The sequence below is a fragment of the Ictalurus punctatus genome, chromosome 12, assembly GCF_001660625.3.
Source record: "Ictalurus punctatus breed USDA103 chromosome 12, Coco_2.0, whole genome shotgun sequence".
Taxonomy (NCBI): Eukaryota; Metazoa; Chordata; class Actinopteri; order Siluriformes; family Ictaluridae; genus Ictalurus; species Ictalurus punctatus.
The window spans coordinates 18,850,892-18,876,332 of record NC_030427.2 but is presented as its reverse complement, the minus strand read 5'-3'; the positions used below and the strand labels follow the sequence as shown (position 1 = coordinate 18,876,332).

The following is a 25,441-nucleotide window of genomic DNA, read 5'->3' as shown; positions in this document are numbered from 1 at the left end:
CTGATACATTGCTGTATATTTGAACCAAATATAAATCAATACATGAGTTTTACGACATTGTGTGGTAATCCTGCATTCGACTAGAGACCTCCAACCAGGAAAACGGCATGAATTCATACTCTAAAGGTACGCTCACACATACAGTGACTTTATCGCTGCATGTCACCAGTCGCTGTACTATGAAGTCGCCAGTAGAAGTCATTCCTACTACTGGTTGCCATAGTAACATCAGTGGGTGGCACAAGTAACATTCTACTTTTGACAACAAACCATCATATCCTATGAGATGAAAGAGAAGCAGTGTCAATTCAACAATTCAGGACTCGCAGGCAGCATGGAGGATCACGGATCACGTGTGCTCTGCTGTCTTCAATCCCATTGGTAGTCGCTGCACCAAGTCACTCCAAATTTGCATAAACTTTTCTCAACTTTGTTATGTCTTTGGACACGCCCACATCTACTCACCAATGGTCCATCGCTCATGTCACTGGAAGTTGCCAGCTTTTATGGAAAATGGACGGTTTCCGGTCGCTGTATGTCTGAATGTATCTTGAAACTTGGGGTGGTCTTCTCAGAGTTTCATTTACATTTACATTTACATTTATTCATTTAGCAAACGCTTTATTCAAAGTGACTTATAAATGAGGAAATACAAGCCAAGCAATATGTCAAGTGGAGAACAATACAAGTAGTGCTACTATGATCTTTAATTGAGTTCTAGAGAAGCAAAGTGTGCAGAGTAGAGGTCTAAGAGTCAGAGTATGTTATTTATTTATTTACTTTTATGTGGGGGTTGGCATTTTAGGGGTTAGTTCAGTGTTCATGGAAGAGGTGGGTCTTTAGCTGTTTTTTGAAGATAGTGACAGATTCTGCAGTTCGGACTGAGGTTGGAAGTTCATTCCACCACTGAGGGACAGTTAGTGTGAAGGTTCAGGAAAGGGACCTTGAGCCACGCCGAGTAAGCGTCGGTCGTTAACCGATCACAGATTGTGTGAGGGAAGGTAAACCTCAAGGAGAGTGTTGAGGCAGGGGGGTGCTGTTCCACACAATGTCTTATAGGTGAGCAGTTCCTCAGAGTTCAGCAAGTGACGTCAAATCAAAATGACTGCTCACAGTATGAACAGTAAATAAAGCAGCATTTATACTGTATCTACTGTACAAGCCTTGGCTTTAATCGACATACATAAATATTCACTTTAAAAAATATCTTTTAATGCTGGCTATACAGCTCAATGTTTGAGTTGGAACATATATATCACTCATCACAGTTAGACTGCTGCTAACAAAAAACGAACATGGACACGTACAATTTGTTCCCCACATGATAGTTCCAGGAGGTGGCGTTATGCACTCACTTGCTTTCCACAGCAGCAGCAGCAGCAACAGAAGGAGAAGAAGAAGTACTTCCGGGTGCACGCGGTAATTTTTACTCAGCCAAGATCCGGGGACATACACAAAGGTAAATAGTTGCTGTGAGTTCTGTAATTCATTTGAACGAATGTTGAAATTGCTATTACGTGAAACTGGATGTCCTGTCATGTTAACAGTGAGTGTGTAACTAGCTAGACAGCTAAAAGCAGCGCCTGTTATTGTAGTGATTGTGGAGGTCACCGCGAGAAGTGTCCCTAGTGTCGGCTGAGTTACAAATCACACCCTAGTGGATATGTGTAGAGCACTACGTAGGGTGCGGAAGCGTTTATGTCGTACCCAGTGTAGTGAACTTGTTTAGGGAGTGAGGTGGATTTTGGATTCAGCCTCAGTTGGCGTGTTGTGTAATGTTAGGTCATAAATTGGGTTTAAAAATTATCAAACGTGTAGTTTACAGTCTGTCAGCTGAGGCAGATTATTGGTGTAGAACTTGGACAGGCTGTTATTATTATTATTATTATTATTATTATTATTATTATTATTATTATTTTCTGAGTATTATTTTCATGTATAAGGGATGTAAATTTAGCAAGAATTCAGGATGGTATTGGTTATAAGTGATAAATCAGTGGTGCAATAACATTAGACATTAACACATAGACATTGCATTTTGCAGCAATGCAATAATAGCTACACTACTTGCACTACTGTCATCCACAGTGTCCAGCTTTAATGTGTAGCATATACACTGTGTGGCCATGGAAATTATGTGGATCATTGTCTAGAATGTCTTTGTACGCTGTAGCATTATAATTTCCTTTCACTGGAACGAAGATTCCCGAACCTGTTTCAGCATGACACAAGGTGTATAAGACGAGCTCCAGGAAGACATGGTGTGTTAAGGTTGGAAGAAGGTGGAAGACCTTGAGTGTCCTGCACAGAGTCTTGACCTTAATCCCAATCAACATCTTTGGGATGAACTGGAACTGGAGCCTCCTCAACATCCCAACATCAGTACCTGAACTCAACCTCACTCTTGTAGCTGAATGAACACAAATCCCCACAGTCATGCTCCAAAATCTATTGGAAAGCCTTCCTTGAAGAATGGCGCTTATTATAACAGCAAAGGGGGAATAAATCTGGAATGGCTGCGATGGTCAGGTGTCCACAAACTTTTGGCCATATAGTTGATCTACAGCTCGTCCAGCGAAGCCGGTCTGAAGTTAATGTTATCTCTTGTTAAAATGTCCAGTAATCATCATTTGATCAATACAGCAGTGTGGATTTAAAACCACCTAAACGTTAGCTTCCTTTTAATACATTGAAGTACATTTGCATTTTATTTTTTATATTGTTTATTTGTATGCTTTTAAAGAAGGATCTTGAAATATAGACTTTTGACTTAAAGGCATTTTTTAATACAATGCTTTTATATGTTAAAAAAAAAAAATCTAAATCTGATAGAATTATGAATTTACTTTCTGTCCAGCTTGGTATATGTTAAGAATTTACCTCTTGTCTTTCCTGTCACTTTAAGGAATATTGTTAATATTGTGTTTTAACAAGTATTTCTGTGACACTTTGATGCCAGAGTTCGATGTTGCATGACTGACTTTGAGCTTTAGAATCCCGGATTAATTGTAGGATTTAGGTTTATTCCACGAAGCTGAAATGTTCAAAACTTGTTCGCAACCATTTCCACTGTTTAGCTAAACAATACCTGACTTTCTGACACTCAAATGGCATGGGATGCATTGCTTGGTGTCAGCTTGGTATTAGGGATTAATGATGAAATGTACTTCAAGTATGCATGTAGTTTCTAACAGACATTAGATATCAGACAGCCCGTGTTACATGTCATATGTTTCCACCAGGAAAGGATGCTGGCTTGTCTTGGCTGTCCTGGACTGAGTCGCACACTCAGCTCAGGGGTGTTGCATTTTCCCAACGCTTTTGTGACTCGCGCTCCTACTATCTCCACTTCAATCAGCAGAGGAAACCCGGCGGCATTAGTGCGCTACAGTAGCACCGCCCAGCAGGTATTCTTTCTCCTATAAAGCTCTTTGTGTTTAGATTATTTCAATCATTTCAAATTCATGAATTCTATAAATATGTACACTGCCACAGCACATACAGTGCTGGAGAAAAAAAGTATTTGCCCTCATCCGGATTTCTTCTGTTTTTGTGTACATCTCATACTAAATTTTTTCAGACGTAAAACAAAATCGAAGATAAATCAAAGGCAACCTGAGTAAACACAAAATACAGTTTTTAAAGATAATGTTATTAATTGAAGCAAAAAATGTTATCCAATACCAACTGGGCCTGTGTGAAAATGTATTTGCCCCCGTAGTTACTAATTCCGCAAATCTCTGAAACTGCATTCATAATGGGGTTCAGCTGGACTAGACACAACCAGGCCTGATTACTGCCAACCCTGTTCATTCAAATCAACACTTAAATAGAACTTTTTCAACAGCATGAAGTTGGTTAAAAGGTCTTACTCAGTAACACACTACGCCAAAGTTGAAAGAAATTCCGGAAATTATGAGGAAGGTAATTGAAGCTATTTCAAAGGCTCTGGGACTCCAAAGGACCACAGTGAGAGCCATTATCTCCAAATGGAAAAACTTTGCTTCAGTAGTGAACCTTCCCAGAAGTGGCCAACCTTTCAAAATTCCTCTAAGAGCACAGCAACGACTCATTCAGGAAGTCACAAAAGAGCCAAGGACGGTATCAAATGACCTACAGGCCTCTCTTACATCAATAAAGGTCACTGTTCATGACTCCGCTATCAGAAAGACACTGGGCAAAAATGGCCTCCATGGAAGTGGTGAGGTGAAAACCACTGCTAACCCAGAAGAACATTAAGTCTCATCTGAATTTTACTGAAACACACCTTGATGATCCTGAAACCTTTTTGGAGAATGTTCTGTGGACTGATAAGTCGAAAGTGGAACTGTTTGGAAGACAGGTGTCCTGTTACATCTGTCATAAACCAAACACATAATTCAATAAAAAGAAAATTCATACCTACGGTCAAGCATGGTGGAGGAAGTGTGATGGTGTGGGGATGTTTTGCTGCTTCAGGGCCTGGGCAACTTGCAATAATTGATGGAAACATGAATTCTGCTCTGTACCAGAAAATCCTAAAGGAGAATCTCCGGTCTTCAGTCTGTAAATTGAAACTCAAGCGCAACTGGATTATGCAGCAAGACAGTGATCCAAAGCATAGGAGTTAGTCCTAGAAGTAACTGAAAGACTGATCTCCAGTTATCAGAAGCGTTTGGTTGCAGTTATTGCTGTTAAAGGTGCAACCAGATTTTAAGTTTAAGGGAGCAATTAGTTTTTCACATTGGTGATAGGGTAGGTGTTGGATAACTTTTTTTTTTTGCTACAAAAAAAAAAAAAAAAAAAAAAAACTGTGTTCACTCAGGTTGCCTTTGTTTCATGTTGTATTTCGTTTTAAAATCTAAAACTATTTAGTATGAGATATACACAAAAACTAGAAGAAATCAGGACTTTTCCCCACAGCACTGTAGCGGAATCGACAGCTATATAATAGACACATGAACGGAGAGGGTGTGTTTGAAAGCACCAGTACTCATATTTTGGTTTGGCATGTCTCTCAGGAAAAAGTCAAGAAAACAAAGTTTGGACCTTTGGCTGATCAGGACAGAATTTTCACCAACCTTTATGGGCGACATGATTGGAGGTACTGTGGACTTTCCGCCTTTATTTTTGGAGAATTTTTTCTTCTGTATTTATAGTACATGTACAAAATAAGGTTCTTAGTTCTAAGTATAACCGTATAGTTGACAAACCAGAGTATTTAGAATTTGTGAGAAATTAATTGTCACAATACAGTGCCCTCCACTAATATTGGCACCCTTGATAAATATAAGCAAAGATGGCTGAGAAAAATTGTCTTTATTGTTGAACCTTGTGATCTTTTTTTAATTCACAAAAATACTCAGCTCTCATGGATATCAAACAATTGCAAAGGCAACACAGATTTACAAAAAAAAAAAAACCTTTGTTAAATATATGTGTGCAACAATTATTGGCACCCTTTTAGTCAATACTTTGTGCTGCCTCCCTTTGCCAAGATAACAGCTCCGAGTTTTCTCCTATAATGCCTGATGAGGTTGGAGAATACATGGCGAGGGATCTGAGACCATTCCTCCATACAGAATCTCTCCTGATCCTTAAAATGTCAAGGTCCACGCTGGTGAACACTCCTCTTCAGTTCACCCCACAGGTTTTCTATGGATTTCATGGCAGAACCTTGATTTTGTGGTCAGTAAACCATTTTTGTGTTGATTTTGATGATGTTTTGGATCATTGTCCTGTTGGAAGATCCAACCACGGCCCATTTTAAGCTTTCTGGCAGAGACAGTCAGGTTTTCATTTAATTTCTGTTGATATTTGATAAAGTCCATGATGCCATGTATCCTAACAAAATGTCCAGGTCCTCTGGCAGAAAAACAGCCCCAAAACATTAAAGAGCCAACACCATATTTAACCATGAGCATGAGGTACTTTTCCATATGGCTACTTTTCTGTGTGCAACAAAACCATATCTGGTGTTTATTGACAAAAAGCTCTATTTTGGTTTCATCATAGAACTGGATCCCATTTGAAGATCCAGAAGTGTCTGGCAAATTGAAGATGCTTGAGTTTGTTTTTGGATGAGAGTAGAGGCTTTTTTCTTGAAACCCTTCCAAACAACTTGTGGGGATGTTGGTGAATTCAGTTTGTAGTTTTGGAGCCTTTCTGACCCCAAGAACTTCTGCAATTCTCCAACTGTGATCTTTGGAGATTTTTTGGCCACTCAAACCATCCTCTTCAGTGTATTGAGACAATGTAGACATCTGTCCAATTCCAGGTTAATTCATAACATTTCCAGTTGACTGGAACTTCTTAATTATTGCCCTGATGGTGGAAATGGACATTTTCAATGCGTGTGCTATTTTCTTATAGCCACTTCCCATTTTGTGAAGCTCAACAACCTTTTTCTGCACATCACAACTATATTCCTTGGTCTTACCAAGGGAATATACTAAGGGACTAAGGGAATTTGGTGTGTATTACCTCGTATTAATACCCTTCTGAAACAGCCAATAATTGTTGCACACCTATATTTAACAATTTACATTTTTTTTGATAAACCTGTGTTGTTTGCAATTGCTTGATATCCATGAGGACATTGAACTTCTCGATGAATCTGAAAGTTGAAAGTTTTCTATCCAATTATAGGCTGAAAGGTGCATTAAGTCGTGGTGACTGGTACAAGACCAAAGAGATCTTGGAGAAGGGAGTGGACTGGATCCTCAATGAGATCAAAGTATCTGGTCTGCGTGGTAGAGGAGGAGCTGGCTTTCCAACAGGGATGAAGTGGGGCTTCATGAACAAGCCCAGCGACGGCCGGTTAGCTACATTTTATTTAACTGAAGCACTGAATGATTCAGGCAGTTTTTCTGTATGGCTTTTGCATCACTGCATGAGCTTTCCTACTGGTATCAGTCTGCCTCGACACTCCACAGATGTCTTGGTCAGAGCTCGCTGGTCTTGATTCTCTTATTCTCTTCTCGTCAGGCCTAAGTACCTGGTGGTGAACGCTGATGAGGGAGAACCCGGCACCTGCAAAGACAGAGAGATCATGCGCCACGACCCACACAAGCTGGTGGAGGGGTGCCTGGTTGCAGGTAGGGCCATGGGAGCGCGTGCTGCTTACATCTATATCCGTGGAGAGTTTTACAACGAGTCGTCCAATCTTCAGGTGAGATTGTTACGTGTAAAATAGAAGTGTTTAAAATATAGTAAGATTTCTTGTTCTATATTTTAGTCTTCTAACTTTCTGTTACCTGATTTGTTAATCATTATCAGTAATGTTGTTATTATTATCATTATTATTATCATTATTATTATTATTACAGAGGCATGGGTAGGCAGACACTTGACTGACTTTGTTTGTTAAATAATTGGTTGCTATTATAATAAGTAAGTGATACTCTAGCAGGTGGGAGGGATTAATTGAGAAGATGAAAGACAGGTGTGTGAAGGAGAGGTGCTGATTTTATTGTGCTTGACTCCATGCTTTCTGCCCAGCATTATCCTCAGAATGATCCTCAGGAAAAGCACCCTCAGCTTAAACACACACATATACACACACGCATGCTCAGCAGGACACTGTCAGATAGCTCAGTGCCCCAGCATCCTCTTTCTAGCTTTTCAGCACTCACACAGCAAGACACACAGAGCATAAATATGCTCATTTAAAAGACTCCTCCCTTCACTCACAACCTGCACATGATCACGCCCTCACTGGTATATAAATAATTTGTCATGGTCACAATTCTGTACATTTCAATTTCTGATCCAGGCCCTATATTTAAAACTCTTATTTTTCAAACCTCCGTTGTTGGTTTTGAAGAGTGTTCATGGTGTTTGGAGATTGTAGTTTGAAATATTAAAGAGAATGTTTTTTTTTTTCTGTTTGTCCCTTTCTCCCCAGGTTGCCATTAATGAGGCGTATGGGGCGGGGCTCATCGGGAAGAATGCCTGCGGCTCTGGCTACGACTTTGATGTGTTCGTGATGCGCGGCGCCGGGGCTTATATCTGCGGAGAGGAGACTGCTCTGATCGAGTCCATTGAGGGTAAACAGGGGAAGCCCCGTCTGAAACCCCCTTTTCCTGCCGACGTGGGTAAGAATGAATTCTTATATAGTATGATATTTAATTCGCTCTCTCTTTTATAACAGTAGCCTAGAAGTTAGTAGCATTACTTACTCTGTGATTCTGCGGAGTGTCTATCGCGTGACGAACCAAAACCAACAGACAAATTAATGAGGTTAAAAAAACACCTACTCAAGTACAGTTGTATAGTTTGTGTTCAAGTTCACTATCACACAAAGTATTTAGTTTTTGCTGTGAATACCGGAGACTTCAGTTTCCTCCGGGTACTCTGGTTTCCTCCCCAAAGGCATGCATGGTAGGCTGATTGGCGTGTCTAAATTGTCCGTAGTGTTTGAATGGGTGTGTGAGTGTGTGTGTGATTATGCCCTGCAATGGATTGGCACCCTTCCCGGGGTGTACCCCGCCTTGTGCCCGATGCTCCCTGGGATAGGCTTCAGGTTCCCCTGCGACCCTGAAGAAGGAGCAAGCGGTAGAAGATGGATGGATGGATGGATGGACTGGAGACTTCAGTTTGAATAAATCGCTACGTTTCCAGTAGGACTTGGTGATAAATTGACATCATGATAAATGATTACATGATACACTTTTCTGAGATATCGTTGGTGTTAGGCTTGCCGAGATAGTCTGTGTTACCTGTGTTACACGGTGTTGAGCTGCACACTGATTACATCACTTGCCCACTGTGGCACCGTCCCCACTGGCGTTTTGCTTTTATAGCAATAAAAAAAAATAATTTCGTTCAGTTAGAGAACGGATGCTACAATTAAAAACTGAACGCAAGAGTCACAGCACAGATCAGAAGGAGTCAGATTTCATTTATCACGTGATGAGAGTGAGGCGAGCTGACTGACAGGACGATGGCGGAAGATTTGGTTTCAAAGCGAAATGTAAAAGTGAAATGTAAAAATATTTGGTAATATTTTGGATTTAAACCCAATGTTAATTTGTTAAGAAAATTTCTATGTTTAATATAAGCAAGTTTATATTCATTTCTTATTTATTTGGTTCCACAGTGTTTGCTGATTTTCAATATTTTATTTAAGCTTTATTTATAAAATGTATTTGTTGTTTTATATTACAGTACGGTGTATGCCATGTTTATTCGTTTTGTTAATAGCCGTCTTATTTGTTTAATATAAGCGAATTTGTCATTGTACTGTTTTGTTGTTGTGTTTTTCATTAAGAATAGTAACGAACCCACCATTCAAGCAGTCGCCGCGCCTGAATTGCCGCTGATTCGAAAGTGAAATGTACCTGTGCATATTCAGAAACTATTTAAAAGCAATGGGGGAAAAGAGGGAAAAGCAACAACGACCTGTACTACATCCAGAACACAACCATAGATCATGCTTACACGTGTACATCAGCACCAGGCTGATGGATCAAGTGAAGCACATGCTTCCACACACAGGTTTTTAGGGCAGTAGTGTAGCTAGCAGGTGGGAGCAGCACACAGGTGAGCAAGGCAAATACAAAGCCAACAGGAAGTGACTCTGCATCTGCATATGCATATGGATGGAGGATGGAAGAATAACATTAAAAGCGAAGGCGTTTCAATGTGTAGTGTGGAAAGTTGATATTTGTTAACGGTCTTCTTGCAGGGGTGTTTGGTTGTCCAACAACAGTTGCGAATGTTGAAACGGTGTCTGTAGCCCCCACAATCTGCCGGCGCGGAGGCTCATGGTTTGCCAGTTTCGGCAGAGAGAGGAACTCTGGCACAAAGCTCTTCAACATCTCCGGTCATGTGAATAACCCCTGCACCGTGGAGGAGGAGATGTCTATTCCGTTGAAAGAGCTGATTGAGAGACATGCAGGTATGCTACATCTTTTGTACTCCTTATTAAGTATGACACACTCCTAACAGACACCTTGTAATGTATGCTGCACTGGGGTTCTTGTTCCACATGTCCTCCACAGGTCTCTGTGGGTTTCCTCCAACCTCCAAAAAACATGTAGGTAGGTGGATTGGCTATGCTAAATTACCCATAGGTAATGCTTTGGATGGTCTGGAGTCCCATCCAGGGTGTATTCCCACCTCATGCCTGGTATTCCTGGGATAAGCTCTGAATCCACAGCAACTCTGAGCTGTGAAATTATATATATTTAATTTCTTGAATCTTCCATTGGTAGATGCTTATTAAATGGCAGATCTCTTTAACATCACAAAGTTTGTAAACATCTGAAATCGTGTTCTCAGGGGCTTTACTGTAATTAAAGTCTTGTTGAGGACAAGACCACACCTGATCTGTTACATCTTGTGGTTGCTCAGTGACTCCATTTTTCCGATGCTTTATCTAGATAGCAACGTTAGTCATCTCGATAAAACGTTTGTGTGTCTGGCTTTGGCATTGCTGAAAAGGTACAGTTGAGTCAGCACTCTGTGGATTTGGATTTGTAACCTTAACCTCTGCTACAGGTGGCATCCGTGGAGGCTGGGATAACCTCTTGTGTGTGATCCCCGGTGGGTCGTCCACACCGCTCATTCCTAAACACGTGTGCGAAGATGTACCGATGGACTTTGACGGCCTCATACAGGCTCAGACTGGCCTGGGTACTGCAGCACTGATCGTCATGGACAAATCGGTGGGTGGTTATTGTTTAAAAAAAGTTCAAAGTAATGTGTAATGTGACCTCAGAACGACTGACTGCAGTATTCAGCAGATTGTAGACTTAAAAATTTGATTTGTATGCTTTATTATCCTGGCTATTGATTCTGATTAATTTTAAGGGAGAAGAAAAGCAGCAATGCTGCTTTCTTTGTAGGATAAAGAAGAGATAACAGAACCTATATGCACAATTACATGACAACAGTAATATTAATAGTGATTACAGTTTTTTTAAAAATGAATGCATTCCTTTTTTTTCTTGATTACCGGCTGTTATGATGAGAAACTGAATAAACCAATCAGTCTTGTGTGTTTCCTCACATATACAGTACATATCTGAAAGTTACTAGCCAGATAGCTACAAGGTTACAAATGGAGGTTTAATTCAGTAAGAGGAGGGGGGAGGGAGGGAGAGGTAGGGAGGGAGGGAGGGGTAGGGGGGGTTAGATCAAACCGTGTTTAAGTCTCTTAACAAACCGTGTTTGAAGAGAGCAATGTGCAAGCTTGTGCCTTTCAGAATGCTGAAACAAAGTCGTATCATCATAAAGGGTACAAAAATTGAAACTTGTTTTAATACAGACTGATGTCATCAGAGCTATTGCACGGCTGATTGAATTCTACAAGCATGAAAGCTGTGGCCAGTGCACCCCCTGCAGGGAAGGTAAGGAACTGCACATAAGTGTTGGTTTCTTGGGGAATGTGACACTATGTAATGAATAAAACATGACTGGGCATGCTGTTATAGGAAAATAATCAACACCAGGAAAGTGTGATACAGCCCAAAGTGGATTATTTACCTTTACCAGCTCATCCCTAGATGTTTTATTCCCTTTATATGACAGCGATTTGCCAAATTCAGTTTGCAACGTATTAGTGTCCGACATGTCATGTTTTTTTTTTAAACCATTTGTAGTTACATTTAATGTTGTGGAACATCCAAAAGACAAGTTTTTTTTCAGTCTTTGGACCTTATTTAAATATTAATATACTGTAATTATACATTTTCTCAGGAGTGGATTGGATGAATAAGATGATGTGGCGCTTCGTTAAGGGAGACGCACGTGCAGCGGAGATCGATATGATCTGGGAGCTCAGCAAACAGATTGAGGGTCACACCATTTGTGCTCTGGGTGATGGAGCTGCATGGCCCGTACAGGTACGTTACGGAGCATAATGTTTTAACACCTATACATAATCAGTACTACTTATACTGAATGTACTTTACTTTTAAATACGTTATTAATTGTTTTTATGAAATGATTTGTGTCCAGGGTTTGATCCGTCACTTCCGTCCCATTATGGAGAGCAGGATCTCAGAGTTCGAGCAGAAACAGCAAGCCCGGGCTTAATCTCAGCATCTCGTCGTTCCCCTTTTACCCTAAAATAAATCATTATTTAAGAATAAAAGTGTGTTCTCACTTATATCTGGACTGTCATCACCATCCAACTTGTGAAGCCTTTGCATCCAGTCTAAGAATAACTAATAAAGTTCTGTGCATTATTAGATTGAGCTGTTGTGCATGGAAAAGTGTCATAACTGTTTAAATATAAAGCTCTTATGTACTGTGGTGCATTATCTGTGTGTAGAGTTGAAATGAGTAGTGGATGTCACATTAAGTTACATTAATACACTTCAGCCTTCCTCAGTTACAACACAGGCAATGTTGATCTTTTTAAAATAAAGAATTCATGTTCCGTATAATCCAAAACTATTTTCCTTTCTAAATGGAAATGAGAGTAGAATGGAGCCAGTTTCCAGTCAGTCGCTATGCAGTGAAAACAAACGTACTACCAGCACTCCTTATCCTTCCTAAAGTCTGTGACAAAGTTCCTGGCACGTTCATCTTCCTTTGCTTTTTAAAAAATCTTTAAACGTATTGTTTAGCTTTTTTAAATGAATAAATAAATAAATAAAATTTTAATGGCAACGCCATAACTTAATTTCCATGTTCTTTTCCTCTAACAGTTTAAATTTAAAACTTGGCAAGCATTTAAAATATTAAAACATGTTATTCTTTTAACAGAACCTGAACTCATGGAATTAAATAAATAGATCAATTTAAAAAAGGAAGATGTTTATGTACACTATATGGCTAAAGGTACAGTAATGCTTGAAAGTTTGTAAATTTTCTATATTTCTGCATAAATATGAACTAAAACATCATCAGATTTTCACACAAGCGCTAAAAGATGATAGAGAACACAGTTAAACAAATAAGACAAAAATGTTGCACTCTGTCATTTATTTATTGAGAAAAATGATCCAATATTACATATCTGTGAGTGGTAAAAGTATGTGAAGCTCTAGGATTAACAGTTAATTTGAAGATGAAATTATAATCAGGTGTTTTCAATCAATGAGATGACAGTCAGGTTTGAGTGAGCGCCTTGTTTTACAACCCCAATTTCCAAAAAAGTTGGGACAGCGAAGGCCCCGTACAGTTGAAGAAATGCATAATAGATGAATGGGGGAAAATTCCGCTTGCTAAACTTAACAAACTGGTGTCTTCAGTGTCCAAAATCTTAAGTGTTATTAAAAGAAAAGGTGATGTTACACAGTGGTAAACTGTGATCAGATTTGAAGTGATTGTATATTTTCAAAAATAAATTCACAAAGTAAAACATCAAATAATGTGTTAATAAAGTATTTTTTATTTAGTACAGGGTGAACTGAATTTTCAAATGACTTTTTTTCCCTTACTGTTCCAACTTTTTTGGAATTGGGGTTGTATGTAAAGAACAGGACTCTATCAGTCTGATCTTTACCACCCATGTTTGTGGAAGTGGATCATGGCATGAACAAAGGAGATTTCTGAGGACCTCAGAAAAAGAGTTGTTGAAACTCATCTCTAAGGTGTTCAGACTCCACCAATCCACAGTCAGACAGATTGTGTAAAGATGACGGAAATTCAAGACCATTGTTACCCTCTCCAGGAGTGGAGACCAACAAAGATCACTCCAAGAACAAGACGTGTAATAGTCTGCAAGGTCACAAAGCAACCCAGGGTAACTTCTTAGCAACTAAAGGCTTCTCTCACATTGGTTAATGTTAATGTTCACTGCTGCCCTTCTGCAGTTTGCTAAAGATCACGATGACAAGCCAGAAGGCTATTGGAAAAATGTTTTGTGGACGGATGAGAATAAAATAGATATTTTTATTTAAATGTGAAGTGTTATGTTTGTAGAAAGGAAATAATATTTTGTCTCATTTGTTTAATTGGGTTCTCTATCTACTTTTAGGACATTCAAGCACTACTGTACAGGAGCTCTAATGGGATATGAACAATTTTATCACTAATTATAACATTGCTATGGCAGAGGCTGATTAAATTAAATCCATCCCGCTACATGTACAATACAGAACCAAATTCATGTTTCCAATTAAGAAGTTGCTCTTCTAACAGAGTTAGAGTTGTTTAGAAGGGCAAGGCATAATCACACAAGGAGGCGTAAGCTTTTATTATAATAGACCTTGTACGCCTTTCAGCTACTGCACTGATGTCCTCGGATCAGTTACTGTCTTAGTACTCTTGAATTTCTGTTCAGTATGGGAGGGGGGAGTCCTGGAGCAATAATTAGGGGCAACACTCTGTGTTCCTGTCTTTCTGTTTCCTCAACCCGTAAACTCCATCATCTAAGCCCCTGCTCTCTAACTGCCTGCTAGTGTAAACAGAGTATGTCCATAAATCCTTATTGAAAGAAGAGAAGCAGATGCTGATGGGATGTATATAACACAGGTGAGTTAGTATTAAGGTTGCTGAAACCGAGTACAAGTTTAACTAATAATAATAGGACAATTCTAAAGACATGAACACAGCAAAGGTCTTTTAAATGTGCTTAAAGATGATGTAGTGAAGGATTTTGCTTTTGATTACGTCTATATTTTTTTTTTGGGGGGGGGGGGGGGGGGCACTTTGGGGGATCATCCATCCATCCATCCATCTTCTACCGCTTACTCCTTCTTCAGGGTCACGGGGATACCTGGAGCCTATCCCAGGGAGCATCGGGCACAAGGCGGGGTACACCCTGGACAGGGTGCCAGTCCATCGCAGGGCACAACTTTGGGGGATCATTAAGACTTTATTTATTTTATTTCATTCATGTTTTCACATGTGTTGTACTTTGTATTTAAAGGTTAGTATGGTTGAGTGGACATAAGACGGAGCAGTAGACAAGACAAGACAGTAGATGTGATTGGGATATGGTACTTATCAACGCAATGGGTTGGGGGGTATGGGGAGGGAAAGATGTTAGCTGAGTTAATTAATATGTATAACAACTTTGGATTCTGTGAATGTTATATGCATGTATGTGTATTTAGTTACGCGTATTTGTGAGCATCCTGTTTGAGATGTGTGGTATGGCTTTGATTATGTGGGTGGTCTGTAGAAGCTGTATTGTTGGCTATTGCAAGTTGATTCTCTGGTGTATGTAGGTGATCAGTGAGTCAGAGAGTTTTTCCATTGTTATGTAGTCGATTATTAGGGTTTTCCAATGTGTGATATTCATGTTCTTTGATTTCCAATTTCTTAGTATGGTTTTCTTGCCGACGGTTAGCGCTGTAAGGAGGACTATTGTGTTTTCCTTTGTAATGTTGATCCCAGATATATCTCCAATTAGGCTAAGTAAAGGGGAAAGTGGGATGGTGCTATTTAGAAAACAAGATATTTCCTCAGTAATTTGTTTCCAGAAGTGCTTAACTGGTGTGCAGTCCCATATGGCATGTATGTAATCGTCTGGTTTATTTTGTCTGATGTCTGATTCCCCAAATCCCATTTTCTACATCCTGTATCCTGTATTTTCTATGACCTGTATAATGAGTTATATGGATTATTTTACATTGTATCAGGTGCGGATTAGTGTAATTAACTATGAGGGACATGTTTTGTAATATCTGTCACCATAAGTCTTCTCTAGGTGTGACTGCTGAGTCGTCTTCCCATTTTTTACAAGGTATGATAATTGAGGAGCTGAATTTGGATATTGTTTTATATATTTTGGACTTTAGTTGATGGCGATATAGTTAGTAGTTCTGATACTAATGGGGGGGGGTCTAATGCATTGTCTTTTAGGTGGATTTTAGAGCAGATAATGGATTTAAGTTGAAGAAATTCAAGGAAATGTTTATTTTCTAGTCCATGCTTTTCGGCTAGATGTGGGGTTGATAAAAAGGTGTTGTTTTGACATATGTGTGTAAGGTGTGTAATGCCTTTTTCTACTTATGTGGAAATGTTTGTTATCTTCTCTGTGTTTGTGAAGTCAGGGTTATGCCATATGGCAGTGTGTTCGGCTAGTTGCAGTGGTGAATGAATAATTCGATAAAATTTCCACCAAGCTGTTAAAGTTGCGACAATTGTTGGACTTTTGAAGCAGGAGTGGCGTTTGATAGCTGTACTGATGAAGGGTAAGTCTGAGATACTGATTTTATTGCATAGTGCCTGTTCTGTATCTAACCAACTCTCATTTATCTGACTGGGCTTTATCCATTTAATTATATATTGGATTTGGTTAGTGAGGTAATATTGTTGAAAGATTGGGGCATCAAGTCCTCCCTGAAATTTCGGTCATTTCAGGTTTGTTTTTCCAATAAAATTGAGTGATTCAGAAGTTGAGTGATTTGAACCAAGTAATTAATTAATTACTTGGTAATATCGTATTTTTTATGGATGCTATCCATAAAAGAGGGAGGGTTTCATTTATGTTGTTCAATAAAGGGTTAAAATTGCGGGTATGCAGGTCTGACAGCTTGGTGGATATTTTGACACCAAGATAAGTGATGTAGTCAGTGCTTATGGGGATAAGTAGAGATTGTACTGTAGTTTCGGGGAGTTTCATGTTGAGAGGGAGCATAGATGATTTGTTCCACTTAATTGAGTAAATGGAAAGTTTGGAATATTTTTCGACTGCATGAAGTTTCTTGCGTTGATTCTATAGGTTTTTGTAAGAAGAGTACGATATTGTCAGCATATAAGCGGATTTTGTGTTGTGTGCTGTCTGGATCCCATTAAATTTTACATTTTGTCTTATTGCTGCGGCTAATGGTTCTATAAAAATGGCAAATAGGGATGCATCCTTGTCTAGTGCCTCTACTTGCCTGGATAGATACTGGAAAGATAGATAGATAGATAGATAGATAGATAGATAGATAGATATTAATATAAAGGTTGACTTCGTTATAAGAGAATGTGAGTAGACATAATTCTATAGTCTGAGTTAATTGTGTGTGTGTGTGTGTGGGGGGGGGGGGTCAGAGTTTTTAGTATAACCACGGGGTCACGTTTTTATCTCGGTAAAACATGTCCGTCTATCAAAGTGCTGCTCTTCTTCCTTCCTTTATCATTTCTCTTCTTATGTTTAGTACTTTCTGATTAGTAGTAGTTTCTTTCTTCTGATTATTATGATTTCCGGTGGAAACTGGTCATTCATTCCAAAGTCTGTACCTCGTACCTATCTTCCTTTACTCGTGATAAGTCCTTGTGTTTATACCGCTCTACTTTTGCGGTGAAATGCTATATTTGTTGCTGATTCTGTGAGATTTTTAGTTTATTGGTAATGAAGTGCTTCATTGTGTTTTCTGGGAATCCTGACAAAAACGATATAGTCCCTCATGCTGCGCGCTTGTAGATCCAGTATGAGTTCTTTCATTTGTTCGTTGTTTCCTAGGTTACTGGTGAGAGCTGTGTGGTAAATTACTAACGGATAGGAGTCGTGTTTTATTGATTTTTTGCCTTGTTATCGCTGGGACTTCTTTCCAAAAACGTTCACGTTTTGCCTGGAGTTCTCTGTGTAGTACTTCAGCCAGAGAAAGAAATTTGGTGGTCTTCGGCTTGTTCCGGTGAGCTGGATGGACCTGCACACTTGTGGGTAGGTGTTGTGGCGTGTTTATGTTTATGTTGACATGGGTGTAGTAGTAGTGGTCGATATGTTGACTTGACGTTGGACGGTCGATATTCGCAAATTAAGGGACCGTCTCTAATGTTACATATGACATTGTTAAACACGTTTCTAACTTCAATAGCATTTGCAGAGAATGACTTACAGTCATAAAACCAACTGTAAAGTGTTCATGTGGGTGTCAGGTATGATGCACACCTTTTAGATTTTTGATATTTAATAAAATAAACTATCAAATCATATGTAGACTTTGCTATGTATTTCACTACTGAATGGACTCGTACACAAAATATACCATAATTTAAGTCACACAACCAACTGTAAAGTGTTCATGTAGGTGTCAAGTATGATGCACACCTTTTAGATTAAAAAAAAATATTTATATAAAATCCCTTTTATTTTATATTTATTAAAGCTACCACTGTCGTTTTCATACACACTTGGCTTGTGCAAATTCTTATAAATTTACAATAAGATGTAAGCCTGTGTTGGATAAAAATGTCTGAAACGTTAAATTAATTATAGTGATGATATAGTAATAGTTTTATGATGTTTCTGTGTTGGACTACTATGAAAATGTATGCTCTGTGATATACATAATATTGGCTATTGAAATGAACCCTATTAACATGTTCTATCACTTCCTCCTTCTATTGCTTTTATTTTCATTTGTGCTCCTAATTGGGCTGCAGATCAGTAGACATTTCAGCTAATTACAGAGAAGCAGGATCACTTTCATGCCTCACCCCCCTTCCGGCCTCTAATTTTACATCAGTCCTCCAAACAGTAGCGGTATCCAGTCTGGAACAGTAGACTCTGTTTCCTACCAGACTTTGATCTTTGATGAGCAACTTTATTTCCTCCAAGGATCGCATTTCTTAGTACCATCTGGTCATTCCCTACACTGCTTCACTAGTTCCCCCTCCCTCTGGAGGTGTTGGTTGACTTGTTTTGGTGGACTGGATGTTTGCCCTGCCTGAGAACAAAAAACTACAGACCTTTGATCCAATATACTCATCACTATCCAACCTCCTGTTAAATTATTGATAAGAACTTAAGTGTCGTGGGGAGGTCGACCTACCGTGCTTTTATAGTGATGAGAGAGAGAAAGACTAGGAGTAGAGGAGTGTTGTGAATATGTATTAAGCAACCATAAGTAGGAGGTTGACTATCTCAAGTCAAGTCATATAGGTTTGTTTCATATAACATATAAACATATAAACATATAAATTATGTTTCTACAGGACCAAGGTTCAGCACATAATAGTTCACAAAACTACATAAAATGCAAATACACAACAGTGCAGAATAATATGTACAGGACAGTAAGTATAAAGGACATGGACTGTAATCCATTGTGTAGTGTAGCAGCAATAAGTGTAACACCAATCTTGGCAGCAGGGAAAGTGTGTAAAGTTGGGAGTTGGTAGAAAAAGACTTAGACACATATGAGATTCAAAATAATAAGTTTTATAAGAATGTGTGTCATCCATCCATCCATCCACCCATCCTGAAGTTGCCACTCCACAAAATAACTTTCCATTCCTGAATGCCATCACATACAGATTCCTATGCTAAGTACACTATATACCCAAACGTATATGGGAACCTGACCATTACACCCATATGTGGTTCTTCCTTAAACTGTTGCTACAAAGTTGGAAGCACACAACTGTATAGAATGTGTTTGTATGATGTAACATTACAATTTCCCTTCACTGGAACTAAGAGGCCCAAATCTGTTCCAGCATGACACAAAGTGTACTCCATGAAGACATGGTGTGTTAAGGTTGGAAGAAGGTGGAAGAACTTGAGTGTCCTGACCTCAACCCCACTGAACACCTTTGGGATGAACTGTAACTGGAGCCTCCTAGGACATCCCAACATCAGTGTCTCACCTCAACCTCACTAATGCCCTTGTAGTTGAATGAACACAAATCCCCACAGCCACGTCCCAAAATCTAGTGGAAAGTCTTCCCAGAAGAAAGAGTGGAGCTTATTATGACAGCAAAATGGGAACAACTCAGTATCAGTGTCCATGGTTTTGGAATGATGTGTTCAGTACTCAGGTATCCACATACTTTTGGCCATATAGTGTACTTGCCCTGTTTAAAAAACAACAGCAATCAAACAACAAAAGTCATGTTGCTGGACGCTTTAGGTATTTTTTTTTCCTTTACCAATGGTGTAACATTTTGTTTGTGTTGCTTCTTGCAATGATGTGTTTTGGTGCTGTAGCACACAAATTTCCCCTCAGGAATCAATAAAGTCCATCCATCCGTCCATCCATACACATATAATGCATCATGCATACATCACATACCCATTCCTATGCTATGTATATGTAATATGAGCTATTCTTTCTTTTCATGCAGGAGATCCTAATCGCTATGTCTCTCTTCCCCATAACTAACCCACAAATCAGTTTATGCTGAAGACTGGACTCTACAAATTGTAAAATTTTCCATATCAACAGAAATTTGACTTCATCCCTGATACACCGGTATCTTAGTAAAGCAACAAACAGAAGAAACACCATCACATGTATTCATAGCCAAGAGACGTTAACAAGGACTACAATATTGAAAACCAGCAATTGTTCTTCTACAGCTGATGCTTGACTGAGGTCCTGAGCGTCATTTCTACATCATGGACCATCCTGCACTGACACGATCCTCGTTAGAGATCGATGTGGATTTGGGATTTGCGCTCTTCTTCCTGTTTCTTCTCTGCCTCTTCTTGGTCATTACAGTCGTCCGCTGTGCCCAAACAGTGATAGACCCTTATGGCTCTATCCCCACCTCCACCTATCAGGAGGAGCAAATCAGTAACTGACGGTTGATTTGGCCCATCCCACGTGGTGAATACACTGCAGGGGTTGGGCCTGAGCTTTTGTGAGGACTATCTGTGAAAATGTGGAGTTTTGCTAATGGAGATCATGGTGCAAAACTAATAGTGTAAAAATAAGTTTTATATCACAATATGACAAATGAAAATGGTTATACAGTAGGTCTACTGTACAAGTCTTACCCCCTAAATGTTTTAATCTAAATTTTGTATTTGTAATTGTTTTGTCTTGTCTATTACTGTGTCAGTATAAAATTGCAAATTTAAAATGTCCACACCTTCATCTTTCAAAAAACAAATGAGTCAAAGTGACAAGTTCTGTAAGAAAATATCAATGCCAAAGATTGATTTGATTTAGTTTTTTTCTACTTTTGCACAGTTCTGCAGAAACTAATTATTTGGGCTATCACTGATTATGGCCTACTGTTCTTGGCTCATAAACCATAATATTTTTAGTTAATTTAATGGATATTAAAATGTTAAAACATAAAAAAGTTTTTTTTTTATATATCTTCATAACAATACATAACAATATTACCAGTCATTAAAAAAAGAAGAAAATTCAGTATCATTCACTTTCTATTTGTATAGTAATCAGTGGTCAAGAGAAATTTAGCAAAAATATAACATAATGCAGACTGTTAGAAACTATATAAACTCATCCTTACCGGACAGTTGAAGACTGAATAACGATTCTGAGGCTATCATGAGCACAGACTCACCAAAACTGTACAAGACTGGAAAAAGACCAGGTGATTTTTTCCCCCTAATCTTCAACTGTCCACTTTGGGTGAGTCTTTGCCCATGACGGCCTCGGATTCCTGTTCTTGGCTGATCAGAGTGGAAGCCAATGTGGTCATCTGTTGTTCTATTGTAGCCCATCTGCCTCAAGGTTTGATGTTTTGTCCATGCTGAGATGCTTTTCTGCTCACCACGGTTGTAAATGGTGATTATATCAGTTACTATAGCCTTACTGGCAGCTTGAACCAATCTGGCAATTTTCCTCTAACCTCTCATGTCAACAAGGTGTTTCCACCCACAGAACTGTCAATCACTCAATGTCCCCCCCCCCCCCCACCATTCTGTGTAAACTCTAGAGACTGTTGTGTGTGAAAATCCCACTAGATCAGCAGTTTCTGAAATACACAAACCAACCCATCTGACACCATGCCACGATCAAAGTCACAGAGATCACACTTTTCCACTATTCTGATGTTTGATGTGAATATTGACTGAAGCTCTTGACCTGTATCTACATGATTTTATGCTTTGTGCTGCTGCCACATAATTGAATAATTGGATTGTGAGTGTATATTTGGGAGAATATTTCCTGGGGTCTTTGTTTCTCTGCATCTTGTAAACTGTATGCCTTTTAATTATTCATGTCACTGTACATAACCTTGGTGCATGTACACAGTGTTGAGATTGTAACTTAATGAAATTTATGGAGCATTTTGTGAAAATGATTGATCAAGGTAACTGACAATGTCACAAAAGGAACATTAAAACCTGTACTGTTGAAAGGAATACTTACGTAATGAGCAATAAATGGAAAGATAAATAATGAGCAAAAGAGACAATACAGGTTATAAAAGGTCAGATAGCAAGCTTTTTCACATATTCCTAGCATTTCTAACATGAATCTTAGATTCATTAAACACACAGTTCTAAAATTACAAATTTAATGTAATTCCTTTGTTCATCATCAGTAACCACTTTATCCTGGTCAGGGTTGTGGTAGATCTGGAACCTATCCCAGGCGCACTACATGAGGTAGGAATACACCTTGGATGGGACAACAGTCCAGCGCAAGGCACAATGCAAACACATTGACACACTCATTCACACCTACTGGCATGATATTGGGAGGTGGAAGGAGAGAACCACAGAGAGAAACCCACATGGACCAGGCAAAAACATGTACAGAAATTCCACAGACAGTAAATTGAGCTCAGGATTGACCTGGGGTCTACAGCTGTGAGGCTGCACTGCTACCTGCGGCATATATATATATATATATGTGTGTGTGTGTGTGTGTGTGTGTGTGTGTGTGTATATATGTGTGTGTGTGTGTGTGTATATATATATATCCATCCTTTCATCCATCTTCTATACTGCTGGTATACATTATAATATACATTCTACACCCTGGACAAGCTGCCAATCCATTGCTGGGCACACTCACATACACATTCACACACCCATTCATACACTATGGACACTTTAGACATGCCAATCAGCCTACCATACATGTCTTTGGACTGTGGGAGGAAACCAGAGTATATATAGTTTTATTAAATAATTTCTTTAATTTTTATGGTGTACAAAATTACTGTTCTGTTAGCTCGCTTACTAGCAAAAAGTCTTAACTTTTTTTATTCTTTTTTATTTATTTATTTTTATTATTTATTTATTTATTTTTTTTAGGTGTGAACCGCACTCCAGCTTGGAAATGCTACTGATTGCATCAGTCATTATGTGACATAATTAAAAAAACAAACAATTAATTTGTGAAAATACTTTGCTTTTGTTGTGAAGTTATTTCCCCTGTATGTATCTTGCAGGATACAAACACTGGCCATGTTCTTCAGAATTTCAGATCTATCCTGCACAATAGTCCTGCAGAAAGTGTGTGTTTTAAATAGACCTGCAGGACATCAGCATATAATCCTGCATATAATTTTTTCTTTCACAGAATTCCTGCAGGTATTTCTACAGGAAAATGATCTGAATATCATGTTGAATATATTCCCGCAGGATTCCTGTAGGGTTTTTTTTTGTAAGGGTGCTACACCGTTCACCCAATTTGGACAGTAAATATTTATTATTTAATTTCAACTCCAATATGCTGTGACATTTATGACTCTGTGTGTGTCTGTGTGTGTATGACTGTTTGTATGTTTACATATGGCCGGCCCTCAGGTTTCTTGATGAGGTCTAACCTGGCCCCTTGTGTAAAAAGTTTAGACACCCATGGTGTAGTACAACTACTGAAGTTTGAAGGACTATTTTTCATCAAGTTGATTAAGCAAAAAACAAAAGAATGATTTCTTTCTTTAACTAGAGAGTATAAGTTTGATAAAGAATATTTAATGAGTGTCCAGCTGGAGCGATTCAAATCTTTATTCCACAAGGAATTGAACAGGTTTCTGTCTGTGTCTGTCTTCAACTAGCAACTCAGATATTAACACAGTAAGAATGTTTATATATGATGTGAATATTTGTTTTCTTGATTCATATGGTTGTATTTTATTTGTTTAGGCAGCACAGGCGGATTTAGAGCCTTTTGAGTGGGGCTCGACCTCTTTCTTCTCAGCACCCCTAAAATATTAGTGTCATAGCTCGAGCTATATATATATATATATATATATATATATATATATATATATATATATATATATATATATATATATATATATATATATATATATATTTATCTAGGTTATTCTTTAAACTTGAACTGGAATTGGAATAATATTACTGTGAATTAAACGATATTTATTACGACTTTAATTAAACCCGTTTTATTTAAGACTTCCGGTTCCGGTTATCTTAGCGGGCTAGCTTGTATTAAGTTGAATGTTCTTCTTTCCTGCCACTAGGTGTCTCTCTTTGTCTCTGGTCTGATTCTTCAATTTATTTGTTGGCCTAATAGGGTCACGTGTCGGCCATTTCCAGTCCTGCAGAGCAGGCTGTATTATTTGCTCTTGGCATAAATCTTTCTCCATCTGTTGTGTAAAACCTTTGGAGAAGCTTTGCGTGTAAGTTTTATTGTTCATTCTTGGAATTTAAAATTTTATGTGTATGTTTTTTTTTTGTTTTTTTTAAAGTTAATTTGTGGCTATTTTACAGTTTCTTAAGCAGCTCCATGTGCTCAATGCATATGGTCTCAGAGATCAGTTGTGTCTTCTGTAATCATTTTAATCTAATTAGTCATAATTGTAAGAGTTGAAGTGTGATTCACTGGCTAATGTGTATCACGTAAGCATAGTTATTTATATATTCTGTTCAGTTTCACAAAAACATAAGCAGATTAAGAGAAATTACATGAATGTGCTCAAGAAACTAAAGCAAAAGAACTTTGTCTTTGCTTGAGTGGTCATGTAAACGTTTGCTCTTCTCACTTTGTGGACAGAAGATCTACAGAGGAGCTCTGGATCCAGAGAAGTGTTTGGTTTCTGAGGCGGCGTCTTGTCAGGAGAACAACACACAAATGGAGGTGAAACTGTGAGTGAATGAAGTTAAATGTTTCTGAGATGAGTCTAGTTGTTTGCCCAGTGGTGTCCAGTGTCCCGTGTCCCTAACAAGCAGGTGATTGCAGACAAGCATTACTTCGGGAGTGGGTTGTTCAGTGTTTGCCACATGGTTTTGTGAGAATGTGGTGATGGACCTCCTGATCCTCCACACCCTCATAAGAAAACGTTATACATTTAAATGTTAAATGCATCAATCTGGTGCACTTTGAGAGCAAAATTAAGAGCCTAGCTCTACGAAGAACGTTGTACTCTTGTAAACAGTTTTGCGCTGTAGTAGTAATTTAATCATGAACACATTGGTTGTATAGATGTGAATGGTGATGAGACTGCAAAAAATTCACACCCGCAAAGAAAGTAGATTGAGTTTATTGCGCTTCACAAATAGTCAAAACACAAAATGGAGTGTGTTTTTGGTTTTCATGTATTCAGTTTATTTTGCATAATAACTTTTTATCAATCAAGTAATGGCTTTGTGGATCAGCACAGAAAGTGATGTATAAGGAATAGGGATGCATGACATAGCAGCAGCCACATCGGTATCGGCCGATAAATATTCATTTTTAATGTCACTGTTATCGCCCGCTTTAGAAGAGTTTATGCTAGAGAAGACGTGTGGGTTTTTCACGGTGGAAAAAGTGAGGTAATGCGAGGAGGCAGTAGAACAAAAAAAAGCTTCAATACAACTAATTTAATAAGTCATGTGAAGTTTTGCCATTCTGAAATTTATGGTTATGTGACCAAAGTCACTGCCAAACAACTGCGGTACCCATTA

At 38.6% G+C, this 25,441-nt stretch overlaps 2 protein-coding genes and 1 long non-coding RNA gene across 4 annotated transcripts in view; all 3 read left to right on the top strand.

The window, feature by feature from the left end:
- The first annotated feature begins 1,342 nt into the window (after positions 1-1,342).
- Positions 1,343-12,182, top strand: ndufv1 (NADH:ubiquinone oxidoreductase core subunit V1). 2 transcript variants are annotated; one of them, XM_017482401.3, is made up of 11 exons: positions 1,343-1,459; positions 3,243-3,407; positions 5,001-5,083; positions 6,628-6,798; positions 6,967-7,150; positions 7,886-8,075; positions 9,668-9,880; positions 10,483-10,649; positions 11,252-11,333; positions 11,683-11,828; positions 11,944-12,182. In XM_017482401.3, the coding sequence occupies exons 2-11, from the start codon at positions 3,249-3,251 to the stop codon at positions 12,019-12,021; spliced, it is 1,473 nt and encodes a 490-aa protein (XP_017337890.1). In that variant the 5' UTR covers positions 1,343-1,459; positions 3,243-3,248; the 3' UTR covers positions 12,022-12,182. The 2 variants fall into 2 exon arrangements, with proteins under 2 accessions (XP_017337890.1, XP_017337891.1); XM_017482402.3 differs by having other exon boundaries at positions 1,399-1,472.
- Positions 12,183-16,944: 4,762 nt separating this feature from the next.
- LOC128634107 (cortexin domain-containing 1 protein-like) lies at positions 16,945-21,920 on the top strand. The gene is made up of 2 exons (XM_053684321.1): positions 16,945-17,536; positions 19,942-21,920. The coding sequence occupies exon 2, from the start codon at positions 20,216-20,218 to the stop codon at positions 20,399-20,401; it is 186 nt and encodes a 61-aa protein (XP_053540296.1). The 5' UTR covers positions 16,945-17,536; positions 19,942-20,215; the 3' UTR covers positions 20,402-21,920.
- A 2,151-nt stretch (positions 21,921-24,071) lies between these two features.
- Positions 24,072-25,441, top strand: part of LOC108272425 (uncharacterized) — a 41,593-nt gene continuing 40,223 nt past the window's right edge. The window contains exons 1-2 of the long non-coding RNA XR_001814064.3: positions 24,072-24,174; positions 24,549-24,640. This is a non-coding gene — a long non-coding RNA (uncharacterized LOC108272425). The remainder of the gene's footprint in view (positions 24,175-24,548; positions 24,641-25,441) is intronic.